At 47.7% G+C, this 19,305-nt stretch overlaps 10 protein-coding genes across 10 annotated transcripts; 5 read left to right on the forward strand and 5 right to left on the reverse strand.

Moving 5' to 3' along the window:
- Nucleotides 1-151: 151 nt before the first annotated feature.
- On the forward strand, nucleotides 152-1,304 carry RhiXN_00657 (ATP(GTP)-binding protein Fet5; the record flags this gene model as incomplete). The annotated part of the gene is made up of 8 exons (XM_043320476.1): nucleotides 152-255; nucleotides 304-366; nucleotides 429-508; nucleotides 561-693; nucleotides 744-869; nucleotides 926-1,034; nucleotides 1,087-1,209; nucleotides 1,263-1,304. 8 exons carry the CDS (start codon nucleotides 152-154, stop codon nucleotides 1,302-1,304), a joined length of 780 nt encoding a protein of 259 aa, XP_043179488.1.
- A 323-nt stretch (nucleotides 1,305-1,627) lies between these two features.
- Nucleotides 1,628-2,324, reverse strand: RhiXN_00658 (uncharacterized protein; the record flags this gene model as incomplete). The annotated part of the gene is made up of 4 exons (XM_043320477.1): nucleotides 1,628-1,759; nucleotides 1,821-1,949; nucleotides 1,999-2,178; nucleotides 2,235-2,324. The coding sequence occupies 4 exons, from the start codon at nucleotides 2,322-2,324 to the stop codon at nucleotides 1,628-1,630; spliced, it is 531 nt and encodes a 176-aa protein (XP_043179489.1).
- Nucleotides 2,325-2,628: 304 nt separating this feature from the next.
- On the reverse strand, nucleotides 2,629-4,360 carry RhiXN_00659 (polygalacturonase; the record flags this gene model as incomplete). Its single annotated transcript, XM_043320478.1, has 10 exons — nucleotides 2,629-2,752; nucleotides 2,808-2,918; nucleotides 2,972-3,045; nucleotides 3,097-3,186; nucleotides 3,255-3,286; nucleotides 3,341-3,454; nucleotides 3,508-3,698; nucleotides 3,757-3,871; nucleotides 3,920-4,175; nucleotides 4,217-4,360. 10 exons carry the CDS (start codon nucleotides 4,358-4,360, stop codon nucleotides 2,629-2,631), a joined length of 1,251 nt encoding a protein of 416 aa, XP_043179490.1.
- Nucleotides 4,361-4,679: 319 nt separating this feature from the next.
- Nucleotides 4,680-8,485, forward strand: RhiXN_00660 (uncharacterized protein; the record flags this gene model as incomplete). The annotated part of the gene is made up of 12 exons (XM_043320479.1): nucleotides 4,680-4,725; nucleotides 4,778-4,926; nucleotides 4,982-5,127; nucleotides 5,175-5,266; nucleotides 5,316-5,680; nucleotides 5,733-5,992; nucleotides 6,045-6,172; nucleotides 6,232-6,512; nucleotides 6,559-6,756; nucleotides 6,814-7,620; nucleotides 7,684-7,762; nucleotides 7,812-8,485. The coding sequence occupies 12 exons, from the start codon at nucleotides 4,680-4,682 to the stop codon at nucleotides 8,483-8,485; spliced, it is 3,225 nt and encodes a 1,074-aa protein (XP_043179491.1).
- Nucleotides 8,486-8,542: 57 nt separating this feature from the next.
- On the reverse strand, nucleotides 8,543-9,875 carry RhiXN_00661 (glycine cleavage system T protein; the record flags this gene model as incomplete). The annotated part of the gene is made up of 4 exons (XM_043320480.1): nucleotides 8,543-8,976; nucleotides 9,032-9,172; nucleotides 9,225-9,603; nucleotides 9,654-9,875. 4 exons carry the CDS (start codon nucleotides 9,873-9,875, stop codon nucleotides 8,543-8,545), a joined length of 1,176 nt encoding a protein of 391 aa, XP_043179492.1.
- A 423-nt stretch (nucleotides 9,876-10,298) lies between these two features.
- On the forward strand, nucleotides 10,299-11,543 carry RhiXN_00662 (endo-beta-1,4-xylanase; the record flags this gene model as incomplete). Its single annotated transcript, XM_043320481.1, has 5 exons — nucleotides 10,299-10,531; nucleotides 10,585-10,762; nucleotides 10,819-10,986; nucleotides 11,037-11,255; nucleotides 11,304-11,543. The coding sequence occupies 5 exons, from the start codon at nucleotides 10,299-10,301 to the stop codon at nucleotides 11,541-11,543; spliced, it is 1,038 nt and encodes a 345-aa protein (XP_043179493.1).
- A 294-nt stretch (nucleotides 11,544-11,837) lies between these two features.
- Nucleotides 11,838-15,093, reverse strand: RhiXN_00663 (Myb-like DNA-binding domain protein; the record flags this gene model as incomplete). Its single annotated transcript, XM_043320482.1, has 16 exons — nucleotides 11,838-12,005; nucleotides 12,071-12,139; nucleotides 12,195-12,265; nucleotides 12,328-12,400; nucleotides 12,773-12,870; nucleotides 12,915-13,281; nucleotides 13,339-13,425; nucleotides 13,475-13,574; nucleotides 13,623-13,803; nucleotides 13,853-14,054; nucleotides 14,112-14,333; nucleotides 14,383-14,476; nucleotides 14,535-14,616; nucleotides 14,665-14,731; nucleotides 14,784-14,921; nucleotides 14,971-15,093. The coding sequence occupies 16 exons, from the start codon at nucleotides 15,091-15,093 to the stop codon at nucleotides 11,838-11,840; spliced, it is 2,142 nt and encodes a 713-aa protein (XP_043179494.1).
- A 152-nt stretch (nucleotides 15,094-15,245) lies between these two features.
- On the forward strand, nucleotides 15,246-17,095 carry RhiXN_00664 (transcription factor TFIID complex subunit 8 carboxy-term protein; the record flags this gene model as incomplete). The annotated part of the gene is made up of 8 exons (XM_043320483.1): nucleotides 15,246-15,248; nucleotides 15,303-15,383; nucleotides 15,435-15,719; nucleotides 15,772-15,951; nucleotides 16,305-16,380; nucleotides 16,431-16,590; nucleotides 16,634-16,853; nucleotides 16,892-17,095. The coding sequence occupies 8 exons, from the start codon at nucleotides 15,246-15,248 to the stop codon at nucleotides 17,093-17,095; spliced, it is 1,209 nt and encodes a 402-aa protein (XP_043179495.1).
- A 313-nt stretch (nucleotides 17,096-17,408) lies between these two features.
- Nucleotides 17,409-18,379, forward strand: RhiXN_00665 (uncharacterized protein; the record flags this gene model as incomplete). Its single annotated transcript, XM_043320484.1, has 5 exons — nucleotides 17,409-17,519; nucleotides 17,572-17,722; nucleotides 17,779-17,933; nucleotides 17,989-18,271; nucleotides 18,327-18,379. 5 exons carry the CDS (start codon nucleotides 17,409-17,411, stop codon nucleotides 18,377-18,379), a joined length of 753 nt encoding a protein of 250 aa, XP_043179496.1.
- Nucleotides 18,380-18,516: 137 nt separating this feature from the next.
- On the reverse strand, nucleotides 18,517-19,230 carry RhiXN_00666 (uncharacterized protein; the record flags this gene model as incomplete). Its single annotated transcript, XM_043320485.1, has 3 exons — nucleotides 18,517-18,588; nucleotides 18,639-18,992; nucleotides 19,048-19,230. The coding sequence occupies 3 exons, from the start codon at nucleotides 19,228-19,230 to the stop codon at nucleotides 18,517-18,519; spliced, it is 609 nt and encodes a 202-aa protein (XP_043179497.1).
- Between the last annotated feature and the right edge of the window lie 75 nt (nucleotides 19,231-19,305).

The raw sequence follows: 19,305 nt of genomic DNA on the forward strand, positions 1-19,305 counted from the left end.
TTGAGGAACAGCCGTTTGATTTTTAGTTATTTTACTTCCTTCCTACTTTTCGCTGTCTTGTGTGGCGTCCTCCCAAATGAGATATGCGATACTAGTCTGTGGCCCTGCCGGTGCAGGGAAATCAACGTTCTGCACAGCGCTCCAAACGCATATGCAGACAGTAAAACGAACCGCACACCTCTTCAATTTGGACCCAGCCGCTGACCCAGGATCTTTCGAATATGAACCAGCAATCGACATTCGTGACTTGATTAGGTATTGTATATCTTGTTCAAGTACAGATTAGCCTTAACGCCTGGACAGTCTGGACGATGTAATGGAAGAACTTGGGTTTGGTCCTAATGGTGGGCTGATATATTGCTTTGAGTAAGTTGTGAGTGTTGCTGGATGGGTATATCTTCATCCATCCTGATTTGGTGAGTGACTAGATACTTGCTGCAAAATATGGACTGGCTCGACGAGGAACTGGGAGATTATGATAATGACTATATTGTCATTGATTGCCCAGGTATGTCCCATCTATTGAGTATATAGCATGTCATTGTCTAAAGAATCTGCAGGCCAGATAGAACTGTACACCCACCATCCCCTGTTGCCCACACTCATGTCACATTTATCTCGCCTTGGAATTCGCCTGTGTGGGGTTTATCTTTTAGATTCGCAGTTCATGGAGGACCGGTATAAATATTTTAGGTATGAACGCCTAGCAAACACCAAGGCGCACACTAACATCACCTACTTAGTGGGGTTATGTCCGCGATGTCGGCAATGGTAAACTTTAGCGTCCCGTGGATTAATATAATGTCCAAAATGGATCTTATTAGTGGGGACGCTCGTAATGGAGTCAAAGGACGACGTGATGTAGCGAGGTAAGACATTACCGAATAAGGATGGCAATACTGCAATACGAAACATTGGATTATAGATTCCTTGACCCCGACCCGTTCCTGATGCAATCCGCTCCAGGTCAACCAAGTAGCACCGAAGAACAAAACCCTCGCTTTCACCACCTCAATGAAGCAATTGTACAACTTGTGTGCAACCATGTTTTAAAAGAATGCTTCATCTCGCTAACTGGCCCTGTAGATTGAAGATCACCCACTAGTATCGTTCCTACCACTCAACCTCTCGTCCACAAGATCTTTGGAGGCTGTTTTGAGCCACATAGATTATACAATGCAGTACGGAGAGGACGAAGAGCCGCGTGAGGTAAGCAAACATACTAATGCATACCTTACTATTAAATAACAGCAATCATATAGCCCAAGGATATGGACCAGGGCGATTTCGTTGAAATGGAATAGTTAGCGACATATATAGAACTTTGGATCTTGGGGCTCCCGTTAGGTTTAAATCTTTGAAGAATCATAATAATATTCTGGAGGGTAGTCCGTATCAACAGCGTGATCTCATAATACACATAAATCGTCTCGAAAAAAGTAACAAACATGCCCCCCACATATGGTGGGCATATTCAAATAAAGACAACACACAAGCACCCAACACGTGTTGAGGAAGGAAACAAGGACGGCCAAACCAGGGAGTGCAATAAGGGCACTGGTGCATATCTCAATGTTATCTCGGTACGAACCCGAACATAACCGGGATTAGGGAGAACCGAGGGGTATCAGTGAGTTCGGTAGACAGCTTGCACAGGTTGACGAGATCCCTGAGCTGATGGGTAAACGTAGCGGGAAGATGACCTAGAGCTCTTGCGGCCCAACTTGGGGAACAAGCTGTTGCTTCCATCGTATACTTTCTGTGAGCGTGACATTCGGATTTAAGTAAGTTTGAATATGATGGTTAAAGCTCAGACATACCACTGTGCTGACCGGTTTGGGCCCAAGACCGAACAGGCGTCGGACCATAGTAGAGATCGTTAATTTGCCATCTTCTGTATACTGCGGCTCATATCCGAGCTCGCTGCGGGAATGGCTACGAGAAGGAGGCTGGTTGCCACTTGAGCGCTCTATCAGAGTTGTGGATTAACCTACTCACGATAACGGTGATACTGGGCTCGCCAACTAGACTGGTGAAACTCCTTGAGCGAGGCAATGGCGGTCGATGGAGGGTTGTCACACTGGCATAGCGTTCACGGTCGGGATAAGAGTACGAGCCGCCATAGGAACTTCCAGCATGGTAACGGCCAGACCCGTGCGATGAAGCAGAGCTGATGTACTGAAATTCCAAGGATGTTCAATCCTAGGGTAGACCCCATCACTTAGAAGACATACCACAGGACCACGCGAGTCGGACATAGATCGAGAGTGTGAATGGGACCGGTGGGAATGGCGTGAAGACGGATGGCTGTAAATAGTCGACATGGGGAAAGCCTGTGTTTCGGTTTTGTTGATTTATGTCACAGGGGATAATCAGGTGAAATCGTTTACGTTTGTACAAGTAAGAAGATACAAAACACGCTGGCCGGATGGGTGATATCGTGATGGTGGTGGAAATTGGGGTTCAATATGTCAAAAATAAGCCTCAAGGCAAGAAGAAGCGCTAGTTTAGGGATCAATCTGATCGACAGGACCGACAAATCAAAAGTTATAGAGAATTCTTGAAAATAACTGGGTTTATATTCACTATTACATGATACTAAACGCGGTACATGCATTAGCACAAACCTCATGCAGGGGGGTATGGACTTCCAATGACATCTCCGGTGGTGCAGTTGAAGAGACCAGCTGAAGGTCCCGTAACGTTCAAGTTCAAGCATGTGTAAGAGGCCGCGCTGTAATTGAGAGGGGGACTAACGGACGATGTGATTATCAGCCTCGTTCCACCTAAAAACAGCTCGGACTTACGATATGTTTATGTCTTGGAGATACACGGACCCACAGGCTCCTGGGCTGCAAACCAGCGACGCAACTGTAGAGTTGTATTTTCCGCTCGAAGTCCCGGTTATGTTCCGTAGGCTAATACTGATATTAATATGATTGGCGACTGTGCTTCAAAGACAGAAACTTACAAGACATTGTTGATTTTGATACCAGAAGGATAAGCAGTACAGTTTGCCACACTTGTTTTGTAACAGTTGTCGATCTAGATTAAGAGCGTTAGCACTTGTGATGCACGCCACTAGAGTTTGCTCACTGTGATAGGGTAGTCGTTGTCGATGTTATGGAAGTTTGTGTAAATGACATTGTCAACAACTCCGTAGCCCCTGTTCTGGCCCGCAAAGGTCTGGAATAGTTTGGGCATTATTAGAGTTAAACGCAATACTCCCAAAATCTCCTTGCCTTGATTCTAACACCGTTTTCAGACTTGCTCATCCAGATGTTATCTGCGTGCGGTTTAGTCCCTAGTTAATAGATCCACGCCATCGAAATAAGCTTACCAACATAGATGTTACGAACTATATCTTGAACTCCCGGGATTTCACCAAGAGACCCCACGGATATACCATGTGATTCTGTACACTGAAGGTTTCGAACAACGATATTCGTACTATCTGTTATCAACTGTCTAAGCATATATCGATGATGTTTTTAGTAAGAAACCTACTTGGCTTAAAACTGACGCAATCATCTCCATTATGAATCACCGAGTCTCGGATGGTGATGCCATCTGAGCGGTACGTGTCCCAACCATCTGTCTCCCGCATGTCTGCAGTCGAGTTCGAGACAGAGTTAACAGTGATGTATTCATAAACAACATCGCTGGACTCTTGAACAAGATTCGCCCATTTGGGAGTTCTGTGTGGCTTGGTAGGATCATTCGTTCGCAATTGGGGCCTCGAAGAACAAAGCTTACTTGTAAAACGTGATGTTACTGATACGGGCATTATGTGCTTGGTGAACTACCAGTGTCAAAGGTGGGATCAAGGATACATTACTAGGCCGGGCATCCCACCAACTCTGCCCAGAGCCTTACCGATAGTTAGTCAACGCTTTAAGTTCAATCCTATGTTACTCACCATCAATCGTTCCTCCACCATCTAGAACGATATTTTCTCCACCAAATAGCCAAATCGCTGAGTTCTTCTGATAGGGCACTACAAAAGCATTCCCTGCCCAGTAGGCGAAGTCGGGCTTCACACGCAGAGTACCTTCAAGCCGAAGGTGAGTCCCAAATAGACCAGTTGTATTCATTGCAGTGGCAATGTTCAAGGTTGTGCCTTTGGGAACACGGACCCGGGCATTGGACTGATGATCACCATAGGCATGCCAATCCTGAGCCACGTTTTGGATAGCACACGAGAAAATAAACTAACCTTGAGTGCTTTCACCAAATAAGGAGCATCATCTTTATCCTTCCCATGAGGCTTGACATCCGTCCACTTGGCATTTTGCTTTGAATCAGCGAGAGCGCATGGGCCAAGTGCGAAAGCAAGTGCAGCAACCAGCTGAGGTCTCATGATATTTAGCTGGGAATGAAGTCTGTATTGGAATCATGCTAGTTTTTATAGCAAAATATCGGGAGCGGAATGACCGGGCCGCCTGTGAAATACTATACTTCTACCAAGCATGGCGGTGTTTTAAGTCCAGGAGTAGTGATCTCGACGCGCCAGATCTGGAAGTGGGACTAACGTGACTTTCATCATTCGCGCGTTCACGTGATAGTGACACTGTGATCTACAGTCTTGTCGGCTCGCCACTTGTTTTGTCCAAGTAATTGCAGCGCACATCCGGTTTTGTTGTCCTCGAGCTCGGAGCTTCTCACCATTAAGCAAAATCATGTGGGTGATCTCTGGCCCGTTCGACGGGGTCCAGGAGGGCGTCAGTAAGCGGCTCAACATCTTACCTTGGTCGTTAATTGACGTTGTATATCGTAGAGGAGAAGTTACTAAAACCTGGAACAACTTATATCGTTGGACGTGCCAAGGCCGGACAGAGCATGCTGAACCGAATCAACTTGGAACAAAAATCGATTAGCCACGAACATGTTGAAATCGTTGTCGGAAATTACGAGATTGACGATGTGGTAAGTCAGGTTCTAACGAGGCGACCCGTCATTTCTAACATACGAGGAGCTTTAGCCAGACTCCCAAGCAAAACCTGTTGTCCAGTTGACTTTAAAGCGCGAGAAGGATATCATAGTTTCGAATCAGCGAGTTACCAAGGGCATGGTGTTTGATCTGGAAGCCGGGTCGGAAATTGCGTTGACGAACAAAATCTCGATTTAGTGAGTGTTCATCACCTGGTGTATCTAAAATTACTAACATACGAAAGCGTGCTCTGGAAGCCAGTGGTCGTTGTCAATGCAGACAATCGAGTGAAAAAAGAGAGAATGAGGGAGATTGCGGCTTCAGCGGCCAAGATAGGTACGATAATACCCTCGTCTCACATACCGTTCCCTGATTTTGCCTGTAGGTATAACCGTGTCGAAAACTTGGAGGGATGATGCCACCCATTTCGTTACCCCTTCGATTAACATGTCACGACGGGTCCTACACTCGCTCATGCTCGGAATACCATTGGTGGATCTAAATTGGCTTGAGGAACTATTTCGCCGTGGTAACACTTTAACTGTTGAATCAGAACCAGAGGAGAATGGTGTGGTAGCACTTGAATATCATTTTCTTCTTCCGAACGAGCCAGACTTTCGTCCAAAATTGGTCAAGCCTGACGATGAAGACGAAGACATCACGCAATGGCCTCTTGAGCTATGGGATGCTAATCCGGCGAGAAGGACAATTTGGGATGGACTACAGTTTCATTTCTTTTGCGACGATACAGTAAGCACGGCTTTAGTAGTTTCAGTAGCAAACAAAGCTAAATTTATGGAAGGTTCCAACGGAATGGACAGATCAAGTTCAACTGGGAGGAGGTACTTTCAAGACTCATAACTACAACCCCGAAAACCTAGGAGAGGCGGTCACCACGGCGGAAGAAGCTAAACTTCTTTTCCAAAAGATTAGACTTGAGGCCGAAAAGTTGAGCGGAGTTGCCTGTATGAAGTCACCTGTGGTGATAGTCATCAAACCGTCCGAATTGACAGGACTACTTGGCGAAACGATGTGGACCTTCTATCGAGAAGGAATGAAGGCGTAAGTTAGCCCAAGTATCGCGATTGGCCGTAAAGGCTAACAACGATCCAAGAAATGGCTTCAAATCTGTTGCTCCCAAAGACATCACGTTGGCAGTCCTCCGAATGGATGCGAAATCTATTGATTGTGGTCTAGAAACATTTGGATCTTCAACGGTCCTCGCACAGCCCAAGAAGAGCAGTAAGTAACAATTATCATAGGATATCCTAAAATTATTACTGAATATTAGCATATTCAAGCAATGCCGAATCCATCTTTCTCCAGTATTGTTCCGCCAAGCCACACTGGTGATGCATCTGCTCCAGGACTGCCATCAGTCATAACCACATCCGCGTCCAGAGCCCCGGAGCCATCTGAAGCTCCTATGCCTGAAGCACGCAGGCCCAGGCCCCTAAAGAAACTTCGACCGAAATCTCAAGAACGCTCGGAGATGCCACCACCTGAACCTGTCACGGAGGAAGCGTTTCTCGAAACGACAGAGGATAAACATGACCAAGCGTCCGAAGTTTCTCGGCCACGAGTAAGTGTTTTTAACCAGCCATATACTATGTACTTATTTCCCCCAGCCACTTAAGCGACGAGTGAAAACAACTACTGTTGCAGAAGCGCTTGGATTGGACAACTCTAGTGCATCGATAACTGCAATAATACCCCTTGAAGAAGAACTTAAACCTCAATTACCTCGGGCAGAAGCCAAAAAGCCGCAGAGACTGAACAGGCCTCCATCCTCGATTACCCTTCACGAGGGCTCTGAGATAGCCGCAGTATGTTCACGGTTATATGCGTTATTTTGGAATGTAAACAAACTATGGATTTTCTAGTCCTCTACATCGCGACCTAATCGACTCAAACGGCGAGCCGATGTTTTGGCCGAGCGTACTACTACTGCGCCAACGCCTGTAGAAATTGATATTCCACAGGCACCTGCCCTTAAACGATACCGTCAATTATTTGAAGGAGTTGAACGAGCAGCTTCCTCTGTCGTTGAAGTTGATGAGGGTTCAACCATTAGTGCTGCTGCCTCCAACCAACCTTTCCAGTCCTTAGTATCAGCAGATGATACTAAGAAACGAAAATCCGCAGATCGAGATGATGTGGACGTGGAGGATGTCACTCGCGTTAAGCGGCGTGTCCTGGCTTCTGGGATCTCTCAACAATATAGCCATTTGGACCAGAACACTACCACCAGTGAACCCGATCCAGGATCACAAGTAGCGACAAAACCTCATTTATTATCAACTGGTCAAGCGCATACAAGATCATCCGGGTCACGGGGAGCAGCCCCAGGAGCTCCAGATAAAGACGGAGCACTCTTGCGTGCTCTAGCACAAACCGAGAATGAGGCCATCGCCGTGTCCAGGGATGGGAAACTCAAGGGTACTAAAAATGCTCCGATTGACCAAGATTTTGCCAATATGCGTATTGCAGAGGAAAAGGACAAGGAAGAAGCATCCCGACGTCGGGCAGAAGAAATGCGCATTTGGGAGGAGTGCGAACGGGATGTCAACGTCCGAGGGAATTTCATGGTAGTTGAGTTCGTAGACCTCGTGCGTCGAAATCGTGGGCCACCCGCACGCAGTATCAACCCTGCCTGGGATGGGAAGCCAGATTTCAAGAAGTTCAAAAAGGTGTGTTTGTTTGTATACGAGCACTACTCATGCGACCTTAAACGTATTATTTTCAATTTGAAGAAAATAGTAGGGCCGAGAGTCGCACGGGTAGACGTCTTTCCTAATAACGATGCAAATGTCGATTATGGGATGGGAGATGGTAAGCGCCAGTTGTTAGCCGACCCTGTGGTCGCTCACAATCGTTTCAGACTATTGGGAACAAAAGGCTGCGCTGGCTGACGTGCGAGGCTCAAGTGAAGGACCTCGTTCTAATATCCGCGTTCAGGATGACGACTCGGACACTCCTATGCCGAACATAACAAGGGGAGTGCGCGGCCATAAAGTAGCACATGCAACTACACACTCAAAGACAAGTGTTATATCCGAGCCGAAAGCAAAGATCAAGCCCCAACGCATCGCCTTATCGAGTGGCGAATCGGATGAAGATGGAATGAGGAAACTCAAGGGCGCCTCATCCAATGTCGGGATAGGAAAGCGCCGACTGGCTGTAGGATCTACACATAAGACGAACCTCGCAGATTTCGGTATGCGTGACGAGGACTCAGGCTCAGAAGACGAGGGCGGATCTCGTAGTAGACGACTCCAGGAAGAACAATCTTTTGGAGCCTCGACAAAGGCTGGCGATGAAGATGCCGTTAGTTATATGGTAGAACAAGAATCTCATCAAGTAACTACTACCGGGGCTCTTAGTCATATGTCAAGTTTGGGTGATGCAAGCCTAGGAGCCCGTAAACCAGCTACATCTAGTTCGTCGGTAATCAAACCTAGCAAACCAAAGAAGATTGTTGTAGCCGACAGCGACTCGGATGGGGGCGGGTTTAAAGGATTTGGCACCAAGAGGCGCAAACGGGGAGTGGCGTAGTGATTTATAGGTTCATATATGCATGCAGGACTATTTATAATACATCGTATTTCTTTTTCATTCTGGACTTGAATGGTCATTGACTGGCCACCATATCGGGCGCCTTGGTTCGACTATCCAGGACTCTGTTCCTCTATCTCCCATCTGGGTGAAGTTCATCACCAGTTCCCCTTGTTCAACGCCCCCGACATGTTCCAAGCGGAGCAATGCGAGCCCTACCCCCTGAGCATTGCTCAGCAAAGACCCAGTCCCTCTAGGGCGAGTGGGTCGTTGAGAATTAGTTTGCGATGAACTTGCGAGACGCTCAGCTTGAATGGATGTATGGATAGGTAGTGTTGGGATCGAAGGATCGGGCTTCAGTGGGCTTTCAGCCGTGTTAGAAGATGGTGCTAGAGTGAGCGATACGGGCATGATTCGCTTTCGAATCACCCCTGTATGATAAGTTCGAACGGTCAACTCTTGACCTACATAGCAACCTTTCCTAAAATCAACTTAAATGCCAAGTTAAAGATGGAATTCGATCGACTTGGCACGCTTGTTACTTACGTCCACCCATTAGGTCCACATCGGAATCCATGGGAAACGCTTGCTGTGGAACGATATCATATATACCCTCGGGCACTGCGTGGAGGATCCTATGGAGAGTAAATTGTATCTCGTCTTTTGTTATATCACATGATAGATTCGCTAGCATGCGGGTCAGAAAGTAAAGCCAGGATTTGGGTGCTCAGCTACTGACGTTTATCTCCGGCACGAACCAACAGACGGTCGCCCATGCCAGGTGCCCGTAAATCCCGAGTTCCGATTATGTTCTGCGAATACTCGGCATCTAAACGATACTCGTTCTCCGCATATAGTGGTTCCATCGCACCACTTCGGCCAGCACGCCATTCTCTTGTAGTGGGAAAAGAACTTTCTTGTGATGCATTATTCCAGACACTCCAGACTTTCCATTCGTCCGAAACATCGCGTACACGAACCTTGGAGCGTAGAACGTGTCGCTTTAGAAGAGAGAGAATTGGTGTGGCCTCTGATGAGCGATTATCATAGTCGATTAAATATCCTGGTCGACCATCACTGGAATACGGATAAATGAAGACATCGTACAAGACCCGCCCCTGCAAAAGGGTCAAAAATTGCATCCCTTAATTTCGAGCGTGTAGCTCACCTGAGCGGACAAAAAAACGGTATAGAAAGGATGATCCTTGATGGCTGACGCGACAATGCCATTGAGAAAGGCCTTCGAGTCCGTACCTGACACAGAAAGAACACCACGGTTCGACAGCTGACTAGCCAACTTTGAACCCGTTGCTGCAGATGAGAACCGGCGGATTCCAAAGCCAAGCAACTGAGACTGGGCAGATCGGCTCAGTCTCACCAAGTGCATCATGGTTTGGTACACGAATGGTAAACATGATCCAATAGGAAGGCATGATGCATGGGACTATAGAGTACCACGATTAGTTGTAGGATCTTCACGACTTGGAAATTGAGATGAGTTGGTTGAATTTATTCCCCGATACAGTACCAACATCCGTAATATTCCCCCATTACACCATGTCCTTGACCATGTGTACTTACCCTCAATATCCCCATTTATATAAGTTCGTACCGGACTAGGACCTAAATGGAGCAATACGCATCCTAGCTTCCCTTCGCGTGACCGTGCCGTCTGTTAAGATGAACCAAGTCAATATACTTATGTACCTGACCAGCGGAATATAAAACATGAATCTAGTAAACAGACTTTGCTCTCCAGAGTTCTCCAGGCTCTTCCCCACATCCTTCACGTCGATCCATCTCTGGAGTGAACATGCTCGCTTTCCCGGTTCTTGCGCTCGTCACCACGGCTTCATGTATTGCTGCGGCTCCTGGCCAACCTAGGAGTTTGAATGTACTTGCACAAGGTCTAAAGCCAAGTCGTTATATCGGGGTCGCAACAGAGTCGTACAACATTTTGAATGCTACCACGTTCGGGAGAGAGTACGCCAAAATTGCTACATCGGACGAGTTCGGCATCTATACCAATGAAAACACGCTCAAGTGGTGAGCAATGTGTCCTCAGAGACCTGGGTTATCATTTAAACTTTGTCGCATAGGGAGACTATTGAGCCTCAACCAGGGGTTTTCAATTTCACGTCGGGGGATAAGTTGTTCAGTATCGCCAAGCAGAATGGAAAGAAGATGCGCGGACATACTTTGGTTTGGCACTCCCAACTTGCCCCATGGGTCGCTACCAATAACTATACCGCGTCTGAGCTGAAGAAGGTCATGAAGGTAACGTACTTAGTGAAGCGTACCATTCATCTAACCAACGTTTCAATTCAATATAGCGCCATGTTCAAACCGTAGCCAGCCATTATCGGGGACAAATCTATGCCTGGGATGTTGTCAACGAAGCATTTAACGAAGATGGAACCTTCCGTGAGTCAATCTGGTACAACACTTTCGGCGAAGACTACATCGAATGGGCGTTCCGTTGGGCACATGAAGCTGATCCAGTTAGTCCCATTCGTCCAGTACCAAGCTCACCTAACATTCCCTTGAATAGTACTCGCTCAAGTACATTAATGACTACAACTTCGAATCGATCACTCCTAAGACAAATGCTGCCGTGAAACTCGTGAAAAAGCTGAAAGCCAAGGGAGTTCCTATTCACGGTGTTGGCGTACAAGCGCACCTAATTGTCGGACAAGTACCTTCAGACTTCAAGCAGACCCTTCAGCGCTTTGCAGATCTAGGTGTGGACGTAGCCCTGACTGAGCTTGATGTGCGTATCCAGCTTTTCAAGATATAATATATTTCTGACGTTGAGTAGATTCGACTGGAAGTCCCGGCGACGGCAGCGAAGCTGGCGCAACAAGCCACCGACTATATCACATCGGTCAACGCCTGCCTCGGGGTAAAACGCTGCGTAGGTATCACCATATGGCAATTTACCGATGCGCTCAGCTGGATTCCTGGTGTGTTCCCCGCAGAGGGCGACGCTTTACCTTGGGACAAGCAACTCAAGACTAAGCCAGCGTACGATGCGATGCGCAAGGCATTGGGAGCTTAAGCAGTTCAACTGGCTGACATTGGCATTCGCTCTGTGCTACCAGTCATTATATTCATGTCGAATAGCATGACAATCCAACTCACTTCCTCAACACACTGCACATTGACTAGAAGCAGCAGATAGCAGCGACATAGAATATTAAATAAGTACACGGCAGTACAGGCGGACGAATTACAGTGCCGGATTCATGGTATAAGTATGAGAGCGAACGATAGAAATGCGCGGGAAACTGAGGCGACAAGGTCAACACTGAAGATGATGTGCTGAGAGATAATGGCCAACATACAAAGCAGATCAACTGGACTCCTCATCCTCATCAGCTTCCTTATCATCCTCACCCTCACTTGAGGCAACGGGGGCAGCCTTCTTGGTGGCCCGCTTCTTCTTGGGAGCAGCCTCCTTGTCGGCCTTTTCTTTGGGCTTAGGCTTGGGCTTCTCCTCGCGAACCTTGCCCTTGTTGGGCTGCACAGCAAACCGCATGTAAGCTCCAATGTAATAGAATCGATCGTATAGAAAACAGTACTTACGTTGGCATCCGCATCTTTCCACTCGAGAGCAACCGCACGGAAGGCATCCTTGTGGGAGACATCAGGGTGCTGAAAAGACACAACATCAGCATCGGTGTTGGGTGACACGAATACGTGATCGTACCTCAGCCTTATAGGTAGGAAGGCGCTCCTTCATGAACCGCTGATAGGGCGAAGGCGTCTTTTCTTTGGTCTCTGCAGAATTTTTCTGTGGTTAGCGCGGGTAACGGAGTGAGTGTATGCGGTAACCAACATACCCTTTGGCTCCTTTGGCTCCTTGGCAGCCTTGGTGGTTTTGGTGGTGGTGGCGGCCTTGGGCATTTTGACGGTCTATCGAACGAGGACGAGACGAGAGGAAGGTGGGATAATCGTGGGTGGAAGGGAGATGTTGGACGGATGCTATCCTTCCGTCTCCTAGTCTTATAGGGCGGATGCTCCAAGCCAAAACAACTTCCTCACGTGCTAGGATCACGTGCTTTCACAAAAAACAACTCATCAACGCCCACAAAACTGATAAAATAGCTCATGCTTCCTGTACGTTCTCAAGTAAAATTAAATAAGATGTACAAATTAATTATTTCTGCTTCGAGTTACGAGCGCTTCTTCTCGGTTGTCCGACGGATGTATGCACTCTCGTATCTCCCTCGGGCTATTAAGCGCCCATTAGTGCTGCCCATTCCAATGTAAACACAAAATGCTCACCGCTGCAGTTTTATCTCCCAACTCTCCTAGCCCATCCCCTCCAATACCATTTATCGTTGCTTCAGTATTTTGTTCATCTATCGACACGCATTCATTCACTACTGTTTTCAGTGTATGCGTGTAAATTGGACATTGAACTTACCATGCACTTGGTTATTTTCTTGGACGCCCTCCAATGAGTTAACCGGTGCTTTTCCTTTTTTATTTTGTAACATTCCGCCCTCGGATACCACGACTTTAGCTTGTCCTTTAGGTTTTGGTCGCGGGCGAGGCTTCGGTCTTGCTCTAGGAGCAGACGCAGACGCGGCCACACCATTAGCCGACGAAATATCAGAGGGGCCTCGATCAAGATCGCCACTCGCCACAGGTGCCTCCTCTCCACTAGGAGATTGTGGAGATGCCTGAGCCTCTTTACGTTTCTTTCCCCGGTTTGACGCCTGAGCCTGTGCTTCAGCAGGGGATAAGCCACCATCCCGCAATTTGATCAGCATCTGATATCGCTTCGCGCACTTCAAATCCAACCCCGTCAGCCCTTTTCAGACAGTTTGAGGGAAATTGCTACATACTCGACTGTCAGTCCGTCCCGGAAGTAATGCGGAGATTTTGCTCCAGGGTAATTTTTGACTGGCCGCATCAAAAAGGATTTTATCTTCCTAGTGGATGGTGAGCGAATTGTTGGCCATCATATCGTTCTTTACTTACTTCCTCCTCCCACGGTCCAGTCTTCAGACTTGGGTCTAGCATGTTCGACCATCGCTCACGACACTGAGCATCAGTCCGACCCTGAACGTATTCCTGTACTCTTTACCCATACGTTTAGTAAGACATTTCCAATTGGGGGATAACTTACTTGGTCCACATTCGGCCAAAGGAAGCAACACCTTTGCGTAGTGCTTGATCTTCTTCCTTGGTCCATTTACCTTTTTTGATGGTTGGGCAGAGTGATTTGCTATATCGGAAGCTGCACTGGTTGGGTGTACGCGCCACATGGTTTGGTCTACCCGCCATCGCAGCATTCAGATGCAAAGCAACTAAATATAAGGTTTAGTGAGTTTCCCGAAGCATGTTAAAACGCAGTACCTTCTGGCCAATTGCCCATTCCGTGACGTTGTATGCCTTCGAGTAGGAACTTGTCCTCGTCGTCGCTCCATGGGTTACCCGCCGCCCTGTCTCGACCTTTGGATGTTCCACCACCTGGGTTTTCCTTGTCTTTCGAAGCAACTTCAAGTGGACTAGGTTCAAATACAAACTTTCTGAGACACTGAAGTGTCGTTCTATTTGTCTGGCAAGGCACCAGCGGATCAGTTCGGCGTAGAGTTAGAAAATCAAACAAGCTCACCCCCAACTCCTGTGAAATTTCAACCCAATCAACGCGCAATTTCTCCCTATCCCTTTCCACGTCTGCAACCGGCTCGGATGAAGCCTCGTTGTGTATCTCCACAATTTGTTTCAGTTTCTCGTATTCTTCTGAGGACCAATTTGAGTGGCTGATGGCAGGGAGCTCGGTGCTAACATACATGATACGGCATTGGTCTGCGCTTCGGGGCGGAATAGAGTCCATCTATAGCGGAATTGTCAGCAAGTCGTTTGTGTCTGGCTGAAACCATTACATTTTGCGCCACTGAGTTCCAGTTGATCTCTGGGTCATTCACGTCAAAATATGAATCGGGAAATTGTTGTACTGTCGTGAATGGGTTTTCTCCTCTAAAGTTACGCAAGGGCGTTACTGTGTAATTCCGGGCGTATTCCAAGACATACATACCTCGCTTGAGCGCGCAGAGCATATAAACGCTTATTTTCTAGGATAACACTTGTATGAAGCAATCTTGTTTCGTCCCTTGTGACTGGAGTCGTGGTGAGCGTGAGCAATGTCGAAAGTTCATTTGACTTACACGGTCGCGTGGTGGTCATTTGTTCATACCACTGTCGTTGTTCAACTGTTTTACGAAACGGCGATGCCTTTCGCCCTATGAGTAATCACTCGAATATCGTGTTTAATAATTTGACTCACATCTCCCGCCAGTTGCTTGGCAGTTAATGTGTGGCGCAAGCCTTCAAAGTGTGTCCCATACACCGCAGTATCGACTTCTCCTGCCTCCTTATTTGGTGAGCCTTCAGGAAGTGCTGATTCGACTTTGGATAAGTTATTCTGTACATGCATTAGTTAGAAGCCATGCGTGAAATATCAACGACTCAACGATGAGTTTGTCCAATTGGTCCTGCTCATTTTCGAGGTCCTGGATGTACTTGGAGAGTTGTTCTTGAAGTTTCGTATTCTCTCCCAATGCTTTCTGTGTGGTATCTATAGCTTCATTGTCCATGTTTTCCCAGTCAAGAGAAGAGTGTTATAGACTGACACAAAGTCTAGGATGATCGTTCAGAAACGCTCAGTTCTTCGCACGTGACACAAATTAGGTTCACTGCGTCAGAACCCGATACAAATATTACCACGAGTCTAATTTCGACCACGGCCATGGTAGAGTTATCCAGCATCTATACGTATTCTTAAGCTCACAAGGTCATTGGGTAGGCCAATGCATCCGCTAAAAAAGTCGCTGCTCAGAATGAGGTTGCGATTCGGAATTTGCAGATGGGAATGCTCATAGCCAATGTCAGCATATACATTCCGGTAATCATTGACTTGCTCATTTCCTTTTAATAGGCTCTTTATTGGGTATTACGCTTTCTTTTTCGCCGACCTGTTTTAGCGCGAGGCCCAACTTCGCTCTACGTACTCACATTCATCCCGACCGTCGTACTATACAGACATCTCACATCCATTGGTCTCCCCCGAAAAGAACCTAAAACCGGGGCATTAATATCCCCAGGCGAAGACCTACACCAATCTGGGATAACCGAATGGTGCTGGGATATTATTTACGTGACGTGGGGATGTGCAGTTGGTAGCTCCTTGTTGGGCAATTGGGTGTGGTGGCTCTATCTTGTGGTACGTGGCTTCTCGTTCATCGTTCTTCGAAACGTGTTCAACTGTGGTTCAGATCCCCGGCTACGCGGGATTCAAGATCTATACCAAGTTTGTTGGTCCGATGTTCTTCAATAAATCGGGCACTGCTCCAGTTGAAGATGCGTCAGCAGCAGAACCTACTGGACCGAGCAAGCGTCAACAAAAGTTGCAGCAGAGGGCAGAAAAGGGTGATCCACGCGTCAAACAACAGCAGGTTCGCTCGAAATAATTTAGAAAGACGTGGTGTTCTTGTTATGCATGTAATTTACTACTTTTGAATCGATAAAAGATGCAGTGTGCATGTATACAGTATTTCAAATTCTGTGAGCTTGGTGCTTGCCACGATCTGTTTACGACACGCCATAGGCTTGATGTGGGTTACTTGTTGTTAATCGGCTAGACGGCTAATCCCAAACTTACCAAGCTCTTATGGCCGACCAAGTGTTCGCGTTTGATGAATCACCAACCAGATCCAACCACAAGAACTCAAACGGGAATGGACAAGCACCATCTGGAATTGCTATAACCGAGCCAATTGCTTCTCAATGTATTCAACGCTTGGTTCAGATCCAGTTAAGAGTAGAGGGATTCAAAGGGGCGGACCGGAGCGCGATGGACGCCATCGAGCGAGAGGTGGTTAGCTGTGAGTCGACCCGTACATGAGTACTCTTAAAGATACTAATCTGAAAGTAGACTTGAATGACACGTACGAACTGGCTGTCGCACTCGCGAATAATTCTGGACGATCAAGACCCGGTGCACAAGACGTTCTCAAAGCATGTGAAGACGGAGACTTGTCAGTCCAGGACCTGAAGCGAGTCATGAAGCGAACAGCCAAGGTGTCTCGTACGTCGTTCGTTCTTGTTAACTCCTTTCTTTGAACTAATGCACAAAAGGGTCAAGCGTGCCGATGTTCAAACCCGCTCCCAAGCGTCGCCGAGTCCTGAACTGTTGGGATCAGACGAATCCTCTGCAGGGGAAGAAAACCCAGATACATCCAAGACAGAAAAATCCAAGGATAATTCGAACAAGCCTAGGACACTTAAACATCTTCCGGGTCAGCTTCCGGATTTACCGCCCAAGCATTCTTACATGCGAACTTCAGCAAGTTCTTTTGTTGCCCATAAGAACGTAATATTGATAATTGCTCGTAGTCCTCAAGTGCGCCCAAACCCTCGTTGAGCCTTCTAGATCAACAACTAGAGCGAAGCATGCTGGTTCAAACCTCGTTACAGAACATTGTCAAAGCGACCAACGGTGCCGATACAACACCTCAACACGACCTCCTCGCTGAGGTTGTAAATTGGGAGACCGTTGGTCCGCAGGCAGCAGAAAACATGAAACGATGGAACGTTTAGATTTTATTTTTACTCAGCCTTGTACTGTGTCTTTGTTCTGTCATGTCAACTATTTAATTTTCATCCCGGCGGCCCCACAGAGGTTTGTTGTTGTTGGGGCACGCGCACACAACACTGCATCAGCATCACGATTCTTCCGTGTGTTCGGAAACGAAGCTGGATCTAAACTCCCACCTCAACAGTTTACCACCACAACCCTTCCCTGCCCCTCCCTCAACTACGTAAATTAAATGCGAGAGGACTAATCCTTCGCAACACACAAAAAGAATCATCTGTTTTTATTTTATTTGAGAATTTGGAGTTTTTGGATACGATGAGCGCTCCTCGTACACCTGTTCGAAAGGCTTATGCTGGGTCTACGTCGCCTAGCAAGTCGGTATTTGCGACGAATATTACCAGGGGAACTGCACAGGCTAGATTCAAGGTGGGTTATCGTTGGTTGGGGTGCATGGTGCGGGAGCTGAGATGGATCCCAGTCCAATGTTGCAGCGCTCTTGGTCCTTCTCGGACTACAATTTTTCGCACCCGGAGCGGTCGAACTGACGCTCGCCACGACCAAGTTGTGCGCATCGACTCTCTCGCCTATATTCGGGGACAGCTTTGGGGGAAAGTTTGCTTCATTTGTTGGTAAGTCCGCTTACTTTTCGTAATATTCGATTTTTGGTTTAAATAGTGTCGAGTAGAGATATCGGTACCGTTGGTCTTGATATGGAACACGATCGAGGCCGCGTATAGGATCCAGTGGCCGGCGACATATGTACCTACTCCGCCTACCCCTGGTCCCTTCTCGACGCCCTTGTCACCTGCTCAGAGAAGGCTGAGGGGCCTCACACCCAAGGTCTGTTCATCCCAAACCGTTGGTAGATTGTTCAGTAGACTGACGAAACTCCCAGCCCTCTCGTCCACCCAGCTTCCCGGCCCCTGCTCTCCCTCCTTCGCCACTCCGTTCGCCATCCAAGGAGTTCATGCCAACTGCGTCGACTTCCCCTACCAAAGGCGACAAGAACCCATTTTTGGCTGCGTCGGCTTCGAACCCTTTTGCTCCTTCTCGGTCGAGTACGAATCCGTTCTTGAGTGGGAGTTTGAATACCGGTCCGCCTTCGCCTTCGCTGAGGGATTCGTTTGCTGCGAGCGCTTCGTCATCGTTCAACGGCAAGCACAGCGTTGGGCCCGGAAGTAAGTACTCTTCGAATCGCTTGTTGAGGGAATGAGCTGATGTGTGCGTTTGTAGAAGCATTGGATCGCTCGATGGTGGAGAGTTTGGTTTCCGAGTTGGATCGATGAATATACCTCTATGTCTGTGTGCGGACATATACCGGGACGCTATTCTTTTGTTAATGACTGATGTTGTACGCGTGGTGTGAGAATATATAACGTTATTGTTTCATATCATCTCATTGCAGGAACAAATATAATACAGTTTATGCGGTAGGTTTGGCATCTGAGTGGCCAAGTGACGTCCCAGGTTGGATGACGTCCCTGATTCGTTGTTTCTGTCATAGATAAGAAAGCTGGATGGAAAATGGGGTATATGCATACTTACGAGAACCTTTAGCTCTGGGAAACCTCCTTCGGTTTTACGGTCCCATACTAGTTTGGGGTCGTCCGAGTCGGCGGGGAGCAACCAGACGCGGAAACGACCACCCGTTTCGGTCGAGTTGAGGGGAACGAGGGTGATGGAGGATAGTGCGGGGGGAGGAAAGGTCAAAAAGAGTTCGGTCTGGGTCCATGTGGCCCGATGTAGCCTGGAGAGGGTTGTTCGATTATCACGCATGGAAACAGGCCCAACCCGATTATCACAACCAAAGGAAATCCCAACGAGTCGATTATCAGGACATTCGGTTGCGATTATCAGATGAGAAGGCGAGAAAAACATACCATCGGCACTGCAAGCATACTGTAGATCAGCCTCGCTCGATCGTATATAGGGCAAAGAGGGTGTGTGTGCATACACGATCGCAAAACTCGATGACCACGCTGGGTGCAGGCCCGGAACGGGGAGCGATAAACGTGGTGGGATCAAGTGTGTTTGTTGCTGTTGTTGTCGTCGTCGTCGCAGCGGTTGATATATGGACCTCTGCCGGGGCATGGTAGACTGGTGCGGGGGGACATTGGTCTGTTTCGCAGTCGGCCATGGTGGTTGTAACCAGAGCGGGGGTGCTTGTCTGATGTAAGCACTGCCGATGGTTGTTTGGTGAACCCTTTCTGGG

This window comes from Rhizoctonia solani, chromosome 4 (genome assembly GCF_016906535.1).
Source record: "Rhizoctonia solani chromosome 4, complete sequence".
NCBI lineage: Eukaryota > Fungi > Basidiomycota > Agaricomycetes > Cantharellales > Ceratobasidiaceae > Rhizoctonia > Rhizoctonia solani.